The following is an 18819-nucleotide window of genomic DNA, read 5'->3' as shown; positions in this document are numbered from 1 at the left end:
AAGATGGTAACTGAACAAATAAGATTCTGGGTGTATCTAACTGAGGTGAGGGCATGTACCACACTACCATCGTGGCTTTCCTCAGAGCTGCAAGAAACATGACTGAAGTTTCTGACTGGAGTAGGAGAAATGTGCCCTCCTAGAAATATTTGGGACTGTAAAATTTCATTTCTCAGATTGAAAGTTTTAAAATAACTATAATATTTTTATTTTGAAGTAAAATCAGCAATTCTCATAGAACTCTCATTATTATAACTATTCATCCTAATAGGCAATTCTTCTCTTCAGAAAGAATTCATTTAAATTCCCTTTCCTCAGTCCTTTGAGTATTTCCTAGACAATGTTAGGAATGAGAAATTATTTACAACAGAATGATAAATATAGGGTGAATAGCAATAAGAATCTAAAGATGTAAAATTGGCATGTGGAGTAAGATTTTGACCAAAACAACAACAAAAAACCCTGGTATTTTCGTCAATATTTAGTATTAAGCAAATGACAGCTATAAGCTAATCCCATCAGATTGAAAAGAAATAAAAGACAAAAAGAGCTTTTAATTTATACATACATGAATCAATTGATTATTAAACAAAGGAGTGTTTTATATATTAATACCTAGTCATCAAATATTTGTATTTGTAGACCACTATTTAAAACATAGTACAAACAACATTTTCTTGTGGTTGTGACATAGTAATTAGAATTTCACAGTACACTTTGTAGTTTAGACTAGTCTTCTTTTTTTACTTTATAAATTTTTTCTTTATTTTTTAACTTTAATTTTTTTAATCATGATAAAGTACACATAACACAAAATTTACCATTTTAACCATTTTTAAGTGTACAGTGCAGTGGTACTCACACTGTCACTACTATTCATCTCTAAAACTTTTTCATCTTCCCAACTGACACTCTGCATCCGTTAAACAGTAACGCCCCATTTTTCTTTCCCCCAAGCCTCTAACAATCATCATTCTATCTTCTATCTCTACGAATCTGACTACTCTAGGTACCTCATAGAAGTGGAGTAATACAGTATTGGTCCTCTTGTGACTGGCTTATTTCACTTGGCATAATGTCTTCAAGGTTCATCCATGTTGCAGCCTGTGTCAGAATTCCCTTCCTTTTCAAGGCTAAATAATATCCCATTGTATGTATACCACATTTTATTTATCCATTTATCCACTGATGGACACTTGGGTTGCTTCCAACTTTTGACTATTTTTGAATAATGCTGTTAGGAACATAATGCAAACATCTGTTCAAGTACTTGCTTTCAATTCTTTTGGATATATAATCAAAAGTGGAATTGCTGAATTATATGGTAATTCTATGTTTAATTTTTTGAAGAACCCCCTATGTGGCTTACACCATTTCCCATTCCTACCAACAGCGCTCAAGGGCTCCAATTTTTCCACATCCTCACCAACACTGTTAACTTTTGTTTTTTTGATAGTAGCTATCCCAGTGGATATGCAGTGGTATGTTACTGTGGTTTTGATTTGCATTTCCCTAATAATTAGTAATGTTGAGTATCTTTTCATGTGCTCATTGGCAATGTGTATATTCTCTCTGGAGAAATGTGTTCACATCCTTGACCCATTTTTTAATCAGACTGTTTGTTAGAGTAGTCTTTCTTATAACCAAATGTTTACCAAATTTTTTAAACTTTGGTATTTTTCACTTGATAACTTTTTGTGAATTTTATGTTCTTTACAAAACGGATTCACTTATTCCACAGTCTGATATTCTATCAACATCCCTTATCTTTCAGGGTGTACAACTGTTACTTACTCAACATACTTTGACCTTTGTGAAGCTACTATGGTTCAAATAAGGGCTGAAAGTTGTAGTACTGCACTAATGCTGGCTTGGAAGGCCATCCAAAGAATGAAAAAATTCATTAGCATTCATGAAATAAATGCTATCTAAATTTTATCTAACATTCTTTTTTTTATCCTTTTAAGCATAACATTTCTTCCTATCTAGCATTGCTTCTTTAATTTGTGGATTTATATCCCAGACCTATTACCATAAGGGGAAACAATTTAGTTCTGATGACAGGATTTTTGGACTGTGGCTAAGTCTTGGCATGTTTATCTGGCACGATCTATGAAACATTTGATTTGTGAAGGTTTTGAAATAACTACTGCTTTGACATTAACTAACATTGTCATCTTTTTCCCTTTTGTTGGCCCCAAGTGGTTCTTTGAACTGGGAACCAATATATCCATATATTAGAAATCAGAGACCAAAGGTGAAACCAACAGATTCTAGATTTATACCATATTTCTAGGCTCAGGTTATCTCTTTGCTTTTAGAATTTTAAAGCATTGAGAAAACAACTCAAGTTCATTTTCAAGTCATGGGTTTCTCTTTTATCGATCAATAGTACGAGAGAAATGAAAGTGTCTGAGAACTGAAGAAGCTCAAACACATATTTATGTATAAAATTGTGTCATGAGATGGTGCTCACTGCATATCCCTAATTATACCCAGCAGAGTTCTTTTAAGAGCAGCAATTTTGTCTCTTTTAGCATAATGGGGAATCATTTTATCCATGTTCCAGTCCAGTAGATTTTCTTAATCCCACAGTTTCATAAAAACTTCCCAAGGAAAATTAACTTAATGTTCCTTATACCCAGTAACAATTCAGTATCAGCTTTAAAGTGGGATTTGCTATTGGGAAAAAATATTTATTTAGAAATTATGTATATGGAAATGACTGACCTTTTCATTTGTGTCTAAATAATTTAAAATGTATACAAAATTAATCAAAACACTTTTAGTTTACTAAATATTATCTTTTCGTACTTAAAAATTTCGAACACAGATATCTCAGGTTTACTCTACTTAATGTTATTCTTTACTACCTGAAAAACATATTTCTTCAACAAACTTTGAGTTAAAGAATGTTCAAACAGGACTCTCTTGCCTCAGTTTCAGCTGAGGCTTCAAACCCAAAAAGAATGCCATAATTGCCAGAACACCAATGCAGGTCATGCTAACAGACTATGAAACCAGTTTTACTGCTCTTAGCTTACCATCCATTTCAGGGTACGTGAGAAAAGGTGGAAAGATAAATGAGACCTTTAGCATGAATTTCCTTACAAAGAGTTGTTAGCCATACAGATGGCTAGCAGGCACATGAAAAGATGCTCAACATCACTAATTATTAGAGAAATGCAAATAAAAACTACAATGAGGTACCACGTCACACCAGTCAGAATGTCCATTATTAAAAGTCTACAAGTAACAAATTCTGGAGAGGGTGTGAAAAAAAGGGAACCCTCCTACACTGTTGGTGGGAATGTAAATTGGTGCAGCCACTATGGAAAACAGTACAGAGGTTCCTCAAAAAACTAACAATAGAGATGCCATATGATCCAGCAATCCCACTCCTGGGCATATATGTGGACAAAACTATAATTCAAAAAGTTACATACACCCCAATGTTCACAGCAGCACTATTCACAATCGCCAAGATATGAAAACAAGCTTTATCCAGATGAATGGATAAAGAAGATGTGGTACATATATACACTAGAATACTACTCGGCCATAAAAAAAGAATAAAATAATGCCACTGGGAGGTACATGGATGGACCTAAAGATTATCATACTAAATGAAGTAAATCAGAAAGAGAAAGACAAATACTGTATGACATCACTTGCACGCGGAATCTAAAATATGACACAAAAAGGATCATGCTGTGACTTATGTCATAGAGTGTTCTGCCTATGTTTTCCTCTAAGAGTTTGATAGTGTCTGGCTTTACATTTAGGTCTTTAATCCATTTTGAGTTTATTTTTCTGTACGGTGTTAGGGAGTGTTCTAATTTAATTCTTTTACATGTGGCTGTCCAGTTTTCCCAGCACCACTTATTGAAGAGACTGTCTTTTCTCCACTGTATATTCTTGCCTCCTTTATCAAAGTTAAGGTGACCATATGCGCATGGGTTTATGCCAACAAACACATGAAAGAATGCTCAACATCATTAATCATCAGAGAAATGCAAATCAAAACTACAGTGAGATATCATCTCACACTGGTCAGAATGGCCATCATCAAAATATCTACAAACAGGGCTTCCCTGGTGGCGCAGTGGTTGAGAGTCCGCCTGCCGATGCAGGGGACACCGGTTCATGCCCCGGTCTGGGAGGATCCAACAGTCCGCGGAGCGGCTGGGCCCGTGAGCCATGGCCGCTGAGCCTGCGCGTCTGGAGCCTGTGCTCCACAGCGGGAGAGGCCACAACAGTGAGAGGCCCGCGTACCGCAAAAAAAAAAAAAAAAAAAAAAAATCTACAAACAATAAATGCTGGAGAGGGTGGGGAGAAAAGGGAACCCTCTTGCACTGTTGGTGGAAACGTAAATTGATAAAGCCACTATGGAGAACAGTATGGAGGTTCCTTAAAAAACTACAAATAGAACTACCATACGACCCAGAAATCCCACTACTGGGCATATACCCTGAGAAAACCATAATTCAAAAAGAGTCATGTACCAAAATGTTCATTGCAGCTCTATTTACAATAGCCAGGACATGGAAGCAACCTAAGTGTCCATCAACAGATGAATGGATAAAGAAGATGTGGCACATATATACAATGGAATATTACTCAGCCATAAAAAGAAACGAAATTGAGTTATTTGTAGTGAGGTGGATGGTCCTAGAGTCTGTCATACAGAGTGAAGTCAGTCAGAAAGAGAAAAACAAATACCATATGCTAACACATATATATGGAATCTAAAAAAAAAAAAAAAAAAAAATGGTCATGAATAACCTAGGGGTAAGACAGGAATAAAGACACAGACCTACTAGAGAATGGACTTGAGGATATGGGGAGGGGAAGGGTAAGCTGGGACAAAGTGAGGGAGTGGCATGGACATATATACACTACCAAATGTAAAATAGATAGCTAGTGGGAAGCAGCCGCATAGCACAGGGAGATCAGCTCTGTGCTTCGTGAGGACCTAGAGGGATGGGATAGGGAGGGTGGGAGGGAGGGAGACGCAAGAGGGAAGAGATATGGGACATATGTATAGGTATAACTGATACACTTTGTTATAAAGCAGAAACTAACACACCATTGTAAAGCAATTGTACTCCAATAAATATGTTAAAAAAAGAGTTATACAGCAGAAACTAACACAACATTGTAAAGCAATTATACTCCAATAAGAATATTAAAAAAGAAAAAATAAAATAAATAAATAAAAAATATGACACAAATGAACTTTCCTACGAAACAGAAACAGACTCACAGACATAGAGAACAGACTTGTGGTTGTCAAGAGGGAGGGGGTGGGGGAGGAAAGGATTGGGAGTTTGGGGTTAGCAGATGTAAAATATTATATAGAGAATGGATAAACAGCAAGGTCCTACTGTAATAGCACAGGGAACTATATTCAATATCTTGTGATAAACCGTAACGAAAAAGAATATGAAAAAGAATGTATATATATATATAACTGAATCACTTTGCTGCTCAGCAGAAATTAACCCAACATTGTAAAACAACTATGCTTCAATAAAATAAATTTTAAAAAATAAAAGAAAGAGTTGTCAGCATGCTGTGCATTTCACCCTGCCATAGGGCAGAGGCAGGCTGCTTCCTCTTTACTTCAAGCCACATGAGGGACACTTCAAAAACAGCATCTGAGGTCTGGGCCTATAGTTTAGGAATATGAAAGTACATAATGACTGGACACGTGCCTAAAAAAGTACCAAAAGCAAGAGACTATGGTTACATCAGTGAAAGGCAGCAGAACTAAAAGATTTGGGAGTAAACTTCACTCCCAATGCTGAGGAAGAGCAAGGACGAGTTTTCCCCATGGGCTAAGTGGGCCAACAGGAGAGCAGAACTAGTTCATCATAAAAGGAATTCTATTAACATACACACACTACTGTATATAAAATAGATCATCAGCAAGGACCTACTGTAGAGCACAGGGAACTCTACTCAATATCTTGTACTAATAATGGAATGTTCCTATAACAGAAAAGACTGTGAAAAAGAATACATATATATACACACACACACACACACACACACACACACACACACACACATAACTCAATCACTTTGCTGTACACCTTACACTAACACAACATGGTAAATCAACTATACTGCAATTAAAAAATTACAAAAATTAAAAAAGGAATTCTATCCATGAGGGCTGCCTATAGGACAAAGTGACCTTGACCTGAACAGGTGGCCTCTGTATACATAAGACTGCACAAAGCCAAGGATTAAAGAGGGAGAACTACAGTCTGAAGTCTCTGAAGAGCCTACAAAGCTCCCCATAGGACAATTTGCCACCAACTGAGCTTCAGGAACACAGTAGGCCACAATGCAGTGCCCAACTACCCCCATCAAGCAGGAGCTCTTTTGTACCCATTAACTCACTCTCTTCCCTATGAGGGCCTGACTCTGAAAGAATCACAAAGAGAAGCTAGCAACAGGGAAGAGATGGATCATGGAGGAATGAAGAAGCTGACTATCCTCTTCCAACACACACACACACACACACACACACGCACACACACACACTCTTCAAGTTTCCAGGAAGTCAGGACAAGCTGGAGAAAGGGAAAAGTCATAAATTGTACAAGAGTCTGAAGTTTTCTTTTTAGATTGGACTGGAATTTGTAATACTTGAAATAAAATAATCGGAAAAGAAGTCTGTAGGACTTTCCTGGGATTTCACCAATGAGCAAGGAAAATGAGTCAGGAGTGCAGGTTTGCAGAGGTAGGGTGGGAAAGAGTAAAGTTTCTGCTTACACTCCACTGAGTCCAACTTGTATAACACATCTGTTATATGTGTAAGGGTAAAAAGAAGTATTTAAAGATAAAAAGATTATGCCCTTGGGGGATAAAATGAAGGCATAAAGTCACTTTCTGGAGTCCATCCATGTCTACAGACAAAATACAATCTCAGTCCTTAGTTTTATGGGCTGTGCTTTGAAATCTTGTATTTATGTGCTAAGTTTCTCTTCCCCTGCAGAGACGGTGTCATCGATTAAACTATGAGTTTGGTACAAAATGGTAAATATGTTAAACCACACTTTTGCTAGGGATCACGGACTATAAAGTTGGACAGATGACCACAACACTCTAAAATTCTGGGCAAAAAAATGTTCTGTTAGAAGGGGAGACAAGAGACATCTATAATTTAGACCAGTAGTTTCCAGTTATTTTGACTGTGAGGATCTCTTTTAATGTCGTGTCTGTAACTGATTGTTTATTCAATCTAGAAATGATGCTTAATGAACTAAACTGGACTATTATTTTTAGAGGTTAAAAAAAACTTGCACATCGTTATTCCATTTGACTTAGTTCTGATTCTTTTCTCTTTCTTCCTGCATCCCTCCCTTCCTTCCTTCCTCACTCCCTCTCTCCCTCCCTTCTTTCCTTCCTTCCTTCTTTCCTTCCTTTCCTTCTTCCCTCCTTTCCTTCCTTTCCTTCTTCCCTCCTTCCCTCCCTTTCTTTCTTGTTTTTCTCCCCTTCAAAATTTTTATGGGTTTAGAGTGCAGGCAGACTTCTAATTATTCTTTTTTAAAAGACATGGTTATGTGGTGAATATGTATAAAATGATGAAAATATACATATACACAGACTAACTCACTCCATAAGAATCCAAGTGCAGCAGTGTTTTGTTTTGTATTATCGTTGCCATGATATAGTGTTGGATGCAGTTGCTAGATGATCTGCCATATCCATCTGGGCTCATCACTCTCTGTTATTGACTCTGAAACACCATGGGAGCCTTTAGTAATCTAAAGAAATTTTATCTTAATAGCTACTCTCTCAAACATGAACCTTATGTCAAGACCAATGTTTATAATGAAATTCTTCATACTTTAAGTCTATGAAATGTTACCTCCCCAGAAAGGACTTCCTTGACCATCCCATTTACTTATGCATCCCCTGCTCTACTAATCTCTACCGCAGTACCCTGTTTGATTCTTTCATGACAGCACAATTTGTTAGTACATGCCATACTCTCTTCTTAACCTGTTTATGAAGTGTCTCTCACACTAGGCTGTAAGCTCCTTAAAGGCAGGAACCATGTCTGCATTGTTCACTCTGTACACTCCACAAAGCCAGGAATCTACAGAAGCTCAAGAAACATGTACTGGAGTGGTGGGGGTGAGGGGCAGACAAAGGAAAGGAATGAGAAAGGAAGGGATAATTTGGGCATTTCAGAATCATTTGCTGCTGTTATTTCAAGCATAAAAGGGTATTCAGAATGGGGCTTCCCTGGTGGATGCAGGGGACACGGGTTTGAGCCCTGGTCCAGGAAGATCCCACATGCCGCGGAGCAACTAAGCCCGTGCGCCACAACTACTGAGCCTGCACTCTAGAGCCTGCGAGCCACAACTACTGAGCCCACGAGCCACAACTACTGAAGCCTGCGCTCTAGAACCTGCGAGCCACAACTACTGAGCCCGTGTGCCACAACTACTAAGCCCACACTCCGCAACGAGAAGCCACTACAGTGAGAAGCCCACGCACCGCAACAAAGAGTAGACCCCGCTCGCCGCAACTAGAGAAAGCCCATGTGCAGCAACGAAGACCCAACACAGCCAAAAATAAATAAATAAATAGGGTATACAGAATAACATAACAAATACTCATGCATCTGCCAGTTGGCTATTTGGCAAATATAGCTGAAGTCCTGTGTGTATCCCTGTCCCCCCTTCCCTCCCTCCCCATGCTCCAGGGGTAATCATTCTCTTGAGTTTAGTATTTTTCATTACTACGAATATTTTTATATTTTAATCACATACGAGTAAACTACCAAAAAATATATTTTATATAATTTTAACTCTGTATGAATAATATCATTCTGTATATCATCTTTTGTAACTTGTTCTCAAAAATTAAAAAACTGCTTTGCAAACTACTTTCCTTAAAAAAAAGACGAGAAATTTTATTTAAAGGGTAAACACAATGTTCCTACCACAAAATTAGTTTAGTCAATAACATAATGTAATGTTTATCCTTTTAGAAAGAAAGAGTAATGAAGTTAACATGAAGAAAAAAAGTAAATTCTTTAAAATGTGGTAGCATTCTTATTGCTAAGTGTATATAATTAATAACATGCACAGAAGACATGAAGGAAAGAAGATAAAAGTTTAAATTAAATTGCTAAGGAAAATATCATTGTACTTCTAAAAGTAGAGAAAGGTAGAGAATGGTCACTTTGAAAAAAATATACTTTGAAAAAATATAGATATGTCCCTTCAGAGATTCTCTCCACCCAGTGGTACACAGGAAACACTACAGTTTTCTCAAAAAGGAATTTGTAGTGAATTCTATTGATAGCTTTTTAAACACTGCCCCCTAATGTTCACACTCAGCTTCTTCTGAAATGACAAGAGGACCGTGCTAATAAAAATAATCGGGTCCTTCCTCCCTTGTGATCAGTGTAGCAGTTTTGTCCTGTAGACCAGATTTCACAGACTGAGGCAGTCTCAGCCACACAACGGTCAGAATGCATTAAACTCCCAAGCACTCCAAGGTTACTCTCATCAGCAGTAAGGGCAACATGTGAGTGAGAACAGACTATTTGGGCTTGGAAAGCACTGACAAGACATCAATACCACAGGGAAACATCAGGAAAGTCTAGGACCCCAATAATAACATGTGCAACTTTAGACTGATCTCATCAGTCTTATTTAAAAAAAACAAACACTGATTACCAAGAATATCAAACTTCTAAAAAAGGAGAGATGGCCCTTGCTTTAGATACACACAAACTCATGACTCACAAATGACGGCTGCTTCCAAAAGCATCTGTGGAAATTTAGACTCCCTGATGAGCAACTCTGTTCATGACTCCACCGCTGCCAATACGATCCACAACAAATGAAAGAGAATAACAAAAATATATATTCTCAAGGAGACCTGTTCAGTGTCTTGTAATCACAAAGTCCATGTCATCACTTAACAATGATACATGTCTAAACAGAGAAAGTGTAGAAGCGCTTAATACCAAGTCAAGAAGCCTGAGTTTTAAACCCATTTGCCGTTAAATAGCTGTGTGACCTTAGGTCCCTCAGCTGTTCTGGGTCTGTCTCCTTATCAGTCATAAAGAAGAGAGAGCTGTGTGAACGTTTTTCTAACGATTGTCAGGAGGTGGAGATACACAGGATTACAGAATAAAGAGGGCTGGTTTTTCAGACTACATACGCCTCTCCCCATCACCCCTTCATGCCCCATCGCTATTACCAAAAAGCATATGATACTCCCATTTTCCCCTTAGCTGAGAACTACTGAGAACTATAATCTATCTCTAAGGGCCTTTGCCACACTAAAATGTTAATACAGGATCTGAGAACTGGAAGAAAACTTAAAAGAGATTCTCCAGTCACAAGACAAGGCCCAGAAGAACTTTTGATTCTAACTGTAGTTAGATACAGATGTGAAACTTTGAGGAAGTGTGAGGCTTCCCAAGTGGATTAGCATTTCATTTAGCTGGGTGATGTGATGAAATACATTATTATTCCCAATCTTCACCCTTCCCGGATCCCATGCCCTTTTCAATGAGACTTTGTAGTTCCTGCCACTAGAGTATTATATTTAATCACCTCTTGGTATTAGGCTTGGCCATATGACTTGCCTTGACCAAATGAATACTAGCAGATGTGATGTGAGCAGAGAGAGGCTTTAAACGTGCTTGTGAGATTAAGTTTGTTCTCTTGTGCTCTTGCCTTTCACTATGAGGAGAACACGTACTTGGTAGCCACTGGTCCAAGGAGTGTAAGACACGTGCAGAACAGACCTGCAACTTGGAGCCAAACCTAACGAGTCTAGATCAGCTGCATCCCAGCCAATCCACATTTATGACAATGAGAAATAAATACTTACTGTCATGTAAGATTTTGCATTTGTTAGTTATGCAGAATTCTTATGGTTATAGGGTAATTCAGAAGATAATAGTTCACCTATTTTAATATTTTAAACCTCAGCATTTCCATTAGATTGTGAGATTCTAAGGAAAAATCTCTCCCTCTCTCACACACATATAAGTATTTGATGCACAGACACAAAAACAAAAGTGTGATTACAGATCTATATAATAGTACATCTGAAAAAGAGTCAGATCTAGTGGCAAAGATCTACTATGTCCAGAACCTATCTCTTGTGCTGTTCAGTAGAGAAGTTAATGATCACTGGGCTCTTTGATCTAAATCTAAAATAATAACAATTGTCCAAATATTGCAATTATAGCTTATTTTATATGAAAATACCACCACAAAGACAATTACACCACGAAAAGCACTACTTATACTAAAGAAATGTGTCACAGTCAAAGTATTATAATATCTCAATTAACCTGAATGCAAAGAAATAGGAGTATTTTGGTTCTTATAATTTTACAAATAACAAAGATTTTTAAGATAACATTTTTGTGGCTTTTATAGTAAAACAAGATTTTCAGATACCTATCTTAAGATAAATTTACTGAAATATAAGGAGTAAAGTTTTTGTTTGGTTCCCTTTTAAAATATTTTTTAAATGTACTAGTTCCCTTACTGCCTTAGGAAAAAACCTAATGCATAGGGACCTAGTAACAATAAGTGAATATTTACTTCATGGTACGGACTCCTTTGGTACCTTAAAGCAATGATCATTACATTAGTGCTATGGACGAACTACATAAGAAATAACAGATTAGGCCAACTATGCCCTAACCCCAGGCTATCCTCTGAAAGTTTCTTTGGAAAATGTAAACATAACGTTTACCACTTACACTTATCTCTGAAAAGTAGAATGCCAAAAAAAAAAAAAAAAAAAGGCAGCTATTAAAAATTCTTTAGCCAAGTTCTGATTATTCATTCATTGAGGTAAGAAACTCCCTACCATGTGTTCTATACTGTGTGCTGAACAAGAGCCTGAAAGATAGTGGGGGAGACAGACAAGTAAAGAGTAAAATATGGTAGACAACAGCCAACCCAGTCTTCAGGGATCGAGAGAAAAAGTCTGCGCAGAAGCAATGACATCCAAGGTGAGATCTAAAGGACAAAGACAGAGTTACCGGGTATGGCAGGGGATTAGTGTTCCAAGCAATGGGAACATCGTGTGTAAAGGCTCTGCCGTGAGAGCGAGTGTGGTGCATTTAGGAGATGCGAGTAATTCAGGTCCATACGTGCTTTATGCTTTATGCTTTTCTGCTTCAACTGTCTATGAAAATAAACCCTTCCCTCACTTCGCCTCCGGGTTCTCCTCCCACCTCACTGACGATTCCTTCACGACTTCCTTCACTGTGTCATCATTGTCTCCTAAACATCTACTCATGGGAGTGCATCAGGCTCAGCCACTCAGACTCTCCTTTTTCTATCTAAACTCACTCTGTAAAAGATCAAATACAGCCTTCAAATACCATGTATTTGCTCATAACTATAAAATTTTACATCTCCTGACTCTTAGATCCAAGCCCTTACTCTACATTTCAAGCTAGACTTGGACTTGACATTCCAAGTCCAAACGTGATGTTCTCCCTCCCAAAGCTTCTTTCCACAGTGCTACTCGACTCTGTAAACAACAATTCTTCTAATCGCTCAGGCCAAAACCCTAGAGTCATCCTTAACTCTAGTCTTTCTCTGATACTCACATCTCATCCATCTGCAAACCTTACCCCCTTTTCTCGAAAACATTCAGAATTCTATCACTCTTTAACGACCTCGACCACTGCTACTCTAATTCAAGCCCCCATCATCTGTAGCCTGGACTATGTCAATAGCTTCGTAATTGTTCTCCCACTACCCTTGTCCTCGACAGTCTATTCTTAACACAGTAGCTAGAGTGATCCTTTTAAAAATGTCAGGTCGCATCATTCCTCTGCTTAAAACTCTCCATTAGCTTATAATCTTACTCGAAGTAAAAGCCTAATTCCTTAAGAGCAGCCCACAAGCCTTTACTAACCATCATCTTACTAACCATTATCTCCCTGATTTTCTTCCTACTACATTCCCCCTAACTCACTCTGTTTCAGTCATCCTTGCTGGTCCTCAAACAGGCCCAACACAGTCTTGCCCTAGGTCCTTTGCACTTGCTGTTCCCCTTGCCCGAAACCCTCATTGCCAATAATGATACGATTCACTCCTTTACTTCATTCAGGTCTCGGCTTAAATGTCCCCTTTATCAATGAAGACTTGTCTCACCTCCCAGTATAAAATGGACCCTCCTAACCTCATCCCCCTTGCCCTGTTTAGTTTTTCTCTTTTGACCTTATCACTACTGCACTCAAATACAAAACACAAAAGAATGTGTTTACTTATTTACTATCTATCTCCCTAACCTAGAATGTAAATCTGCTGAAGAGCATATATATGTGTTATTCATTGCTGTATCTCAGAAGCTTAGAATACTGCCTGGCAGATCACAGGTCTGCAGTAAATATTTGGTGGATGAATTAATAAAATCTGAAAATCTTATAAATTATTCTGACAAAAGCTATTAATGTAACTTTCTATTTTAAGAATAACTTTTTAATACTGTATTCCTAATTAATAGCTAAGTGCTTATAAACTATGTAAAGATAACTAATACAATCACTTTTTTCCCTTTAGCCTAAAGACATACTTATACACACACAAACACACACACAGAGTTCACCATCAAGGGCTGAACAATCTAAAAGACTTCATAGCACTCTTTTCCTTCAGTTGGCTTTAGCACTTTTGAATATATTGAAGCAGTATGTTGAGATCCTATGTTATCTTAAAGCCAATTAATATCTCACCTGTAATTCTACATATAAGTTAATAATAGTACCTTGTCAGTATTTGAGAAATATCAGTAGAAAAACTGGCAAAACTACAGGCAGACAATTCACAGAAGAAATATGAAAAATGTTCATTTAGGTTAATGTTCTTTAGTGATTAATTTTCAACAACCTAAAATGGCTCGGCAGGGAGGGAGAGCAGAAGCACCTCAAGCGCGAGGTTTCTTATATACAGAAAGAGACACAGAAACTGGAAAACCTCGCCACTGACGAGGGTGTGGTGCTGAGATACCTGTGATGGAACAGTAGACCATGTGAGGCGCTACCACGTCTATATCTTCATAGCCCAGCCCCATTGCAGACAATTTGCCAGGGACATAGTTTTCCACAAATACATCACAAACAGCTGCAAGCTGAAAGAAGAGGTGAAGATGAGTCAGACTTCTTAAGGGACTTCCCAGCTTTCAACAAATCCCCACATGACAGAATTCTAATTTCAGTAAACACAATTGATCCTCGCTTTGTAAAAGCCCAGAAAAATCACAGGAAAAGTAGAATTACAAAGTATTCTTAGATAAACACAAAGGCTCTGGTCAACTACCTGAGGTATTACTGCCAGTAAAACAATGGGCATTAAAATTTTCAGTTATTACCATGGTATTAAGTGGATTCTGCTTACATTAAATGTAAGAAATTATCTAGGCTACATGGTCTATCTAAATATATTCTCAGAAGTTTAGGTAAAAAAATTAGAATATAAGAACATAAAATATACGAAAAATATCTTTTAACCCCTTTAAAATAAAACTAAATACAATGTCTTTACTACTCCATCCTTATTATGTAATATTCCTCATTACAACATGTACATATAGGCACTTAATACATGTAAACATGATTCTGAATTGCTTTCACACTTTCCAGATGCTTTCTTTCCAAAGAGTTTTAAATGTATTTAATGAACCATTTAAAAAACAAAAAAACTGCTAAACTATAACCCAGTAAATCAGTAACTGTCAGAAACAAAACCCCAACTCTGATTCCCAGATCACTGCAACAAGCCATCGTAAACCTTAATCTTAAAATTCTTTTCAAAATTTCAATTGTGACTACATATCTTTTTTTTTTTTTTTTTTTTTTTGCGGTACGTGGGCCTCTCACTGTTGTGGATTCTCCCGTTGTGGAGCACAGGCTCCAGACGCACAGGCTCAGCAGCCATGGCTCACGGGCCTAGCCGCTCCGCGGCATGTGGAATCTTCCGGGACCGGGGCACAAACCCGTGTCCCCTGCATCAGCAGGCGGACTCTCAACCACTTGCGCCACCAGGGAAGCCCAACTCAATAATTTTTTAATTGCCATGTTGACATAGATATACTCTCACACATCAAACTAATGCAATAGAATAAGACTCTGGACCAGGGGTGGGCAAACTTTTTTCATAAAATGTCAAAAAGTAAATATTTTAGCCTTTTTAGGCCACATACATTCCCTGTCACATGTTCTTTATTTTTCTTTAACAATCTTTAAAACTGTAAAATTCACCATGGGCTGTGCAAAAACAAACTTGATTTGGCCCACACAGTCTGCCAACCTCTGCTCTATATGGAAAATAACTGAATTTACATAAACTTCAGAAGGAAATGTCAATAAATTGAATGCCTGTTTGTTATTGTGTCACCAAATTTGGAGTGTGTTTGACTTAACAAAATTTAGGGGGAGGAGATCTTAGGAGGCATCTCAGGGAAATAAGCTGTTATCCTCCAGAGCTCCTGAAACAGGTACCAGGGGCCCAGGTGACCACCTGTCAGAAGAGGAATGATACATACATTAAGATACAGGACAGAGAGAGAGAAAGGTTTTCAAGTATGCACCCCAAATCTTAAGCCATACAGGCATCCTTTCCAAATTCCAGCTGCCAATTAACATTCGAGCTGCTTCTCACATGGGCAACTCTATGCAGTATGCCCCAGGGACAGCCCAAGTAGAGATGTGTTTATTTTTTGTTAATGGTTCTACCAAGCCTTGCTTGGAAAATGTGGAGGGAGAATGGGTGTTAGTATAAATAAAACACAAAGCTACAGTTACATTGTCATTTATTCCACATATTTTTCTGAGCTTCTGTCTGCTACTTACACAGCGCTCCTGCAGGCACTAAAGAAAACAAGCTGCATCAAACACACCTAGATTCTTACACCAGTCATCTCTCTGATGTGTATTCTGCATGGTGCACAGTATAGTACCTTATGCAAATGACATTTGATAAATTATTTTTAATGTTAAAACTCTGTGTGGGTTCCTCAAAAAGTTAAACACAGTTAAGATATGACTCAGAGATGCCAATCCTAGGTATATACCCAAAATAACTGAAAGCAGGGACTTGAACAGGTACTTGTATCCAAATGTTCATAGCAGCATTATTCACAACAGCCAAAAGATGGAAACAACCCAAGTATCCATCAACAGACAAATAAATCCATCCAGTAAAGTAGAATATGATTCAGCCATAAAAAGGAGCAAAGTTCTGATACATGCTACAACATGGATGAACCTTGAAAACATTATGCTAAGTAAAATTAACCGGGCACAAAAGTACAAATATTATATGATTTCACTTATATGAAATATCTAGAATAGGCAAATTCATAAAGACAGAAAGTAAATTAGAGGTTATCAGAGGCTGAGGGGAGAAGGAAGTGGAGAATTATTGGTTAATGGATACAGTTTGTTTGGAATAATTAAACATAAAGGAAATACACAGCAGTGATGGTTGCACACAATTATGAATGTCATTAATGCTACTGAACTGTACAGTAAAAATGGTTAAAATGACATTTTATGTTATATATATTATACCACAATTTTAAAACTTTTAACTATATAGGGTATTTGTATTTTTAGATTTCTATACCATCATAAATCACATTTCAATTCACATAAAGTATTCAGCTGGATCACAAACAAATTCAGTTTCAATAAGACAAGAAAATAAATATAATGAATAAGTTATATTAATAGAAAAGTATTCAGAATGTATAAACAGAAAACATTAAAAAACAATATACATGGTGTTATCTCATGTTTATTGGAAAAAATGAGTATACAAGGACATAAAGAGATTTGATATGATACACTAAAATATTAATCTTTTTGTCCATGAGCAGATACTACTTGTATAACAACAGAAAAAAAATTTAAGCTAAAAAGAGGTGTGCTCCGAGTACCATGTAGTATAACTCTCCGAAGTTATAAGAAAAATATGGAAAAGTTAAATTTAGAAGCTAAAGACTTCCACTGATAAAGATGCCAGTAGCTTTTTATTATTACCCAAGAACTCAATATGTATGCATTATGATACTTATTGACAAAATATCCCTAGAAAAGTGTATAGCACAGAAGTTATTCTTTGCTCCATTTTATAAATATTTATTTTAAATAAACGCATACTATCTATTTACTAGATACTGATTCTTAGTGAGTCTGCCATCCAACATATTCTCCCTCCCTCTCTCTTTAGGGATATTTACCCATTTCAAGATCACGTATGTTCCCTAAAGCGTTAACTAATGCATTCGTTAAAATTCTAAGCAGTGCAGTGCTGAAATCAGAGACATCACAAACCTCCCTGAGTTACATGGATCTCCACACTATCTACAAGTAATATACAAGTCAACTGCTTCAGTGGAGACCAAACATTTATCGCATTTCCCTGATACAAGGATCTACTAGGAAATAAAGTGAGGGGGGAAGAAAGACTTGTTCCCAGTTTTGCTGGTGATCACCTCTTCCTCATCTTGGCGCTCACAGATCCCCTAATAATCTATTCTAGAATCTTACCCACAATAAGAAACAAGCACAATTTTGCATGTTAGAGAACTCATCATCTTTTTCTTTTCTTCTGGGAAAAAAAATTTAGGAACAGACTGGATGAGCAAGATCAGAAATAGAGGGGAAGTGACGATAAGAATTTAACCACATTTATCAGTAAAAAAAAAAATCATAAAATAATTTTTAAATGTATGTCAAAGAATGTCCTTACTCTTAGATGTATTCTGCAAATGCTCCTCCCCCTGAGCTATACCCCCCAGGAGATGTCTCCTGAAGGATTTAAGGACAAAGTTTCATATCTTTCACTTACTTTCAAATAGTTCAAAATCAGACACACACATACCACATGTATTCATATGTAAATAAACAAATATAGCAAAATCTTAAAACTATTGCATCTAGGCATAGGGTAAATAAGAGTTCATTTACTACTCTTTCCATTTTTCTGTATGTTTGAATTTTTCATAATAAGATGTTGGAGGAAAATAAAACCCATGACACTGCTCTATTGGCCATGATTCACACCCACAATACGGATACTGTCACTGTCAACTAATTAACATAGAGAATTATTTGAAATATAGATGACGTGTTAGGAAGTTATCAAATCATATTGCCATGAAAATACATAGACTTTTCTAAGCAGAGCTTTCTTTTCTACACAACCTATTTTTGGTTAGCCTGGTTGACAAAGGAGTCATACTTTTTGGAGCTCTCATGTATCCAGCTGACTGCTTTGTATAATACTCTGGAACTGTATCTATAAACTAGACTCATTATATTAGCAATCATACCCACCAAGGTCTGAATACAAAGGTTGTTTTGCTACTTTTAAGACCAAAAGAGAAATCCATGCCAGAAAGAATAAAAAGACTAGGCAAAAAATAACTTTTCCTCTAGGCGGTAAGATATGTAACTTATGAACTGTATAACTAGCTGAAAGCAAAAGATATGCAAAATGACTGCAGACAATCTATTAAAGTTTAATATGAGTTGAAATGTACTTTATCATTATCAGACATGAAGAGAAACCATGCCCATAATGAAACAATTTAAAATTGTTACAATCTGGTGGAGGACACAGGCAGGATCCAAAGAGAATGAGAAAGATGTCCCAGCAAATTCATTTCTTTTGGTTAGAATTATACATGTAGGCCTAAAATACTCCAATGTACACTGATATCTTAGGAGCAAGAGTTATGAATTCCACCTAACACTGCCCCATTGAAAAACCCTAATGAACTTGTAAAGTATTT

General features: G+C 37.0%; 1 protein-coding gene across 5 annotated transcripts in view; it reads right to left on the bottom strand.

Moving 5' to 3' along the window:
- The window catches only part of SUGCT (succinyl-CoA:glutarate-CoA transferase), a 683662-nt gene that overhangs the window by 644582 nt on the left and 20261 nt on the right, over positions 1 to 18819 (bottom strand). For all 5 annotated transcript variants that reach the window (XR_007479090.1, XM_049714567.1, XM_004263495.4 and 2 more), the window contains exon 6: positions 14031 to 14151. Coding sequence is in view for 4 of the 5 variants with exons in the window: in XM_049714567.1 (XP_049570524.1) it covers positions 14031 to 14151 (121 nt within the window). In the remaining variant the exon portion in view is untranslated. The remainder of the gene's footprint in view (positions 1 to 14030; positions 14152 to 18819) is intronic.

The sequence above is a fragment of the Orcinus orca genome, chromosome 9, assembly GCF_937001465.1.
Source record: "Orcinus orca chromosome 9, mOrcOrc1.1, whole genome shotgun sequence".
Taxonomy (NCBI): Eukaryota; Metazoa; Chordata; class Mammalia; order Artiodactyla; family Delphinidae; genus Orcinus; species Orcinus orca.
This window is presented reverse-complemented; position numbering and strand designations above follow the sequence as displayed.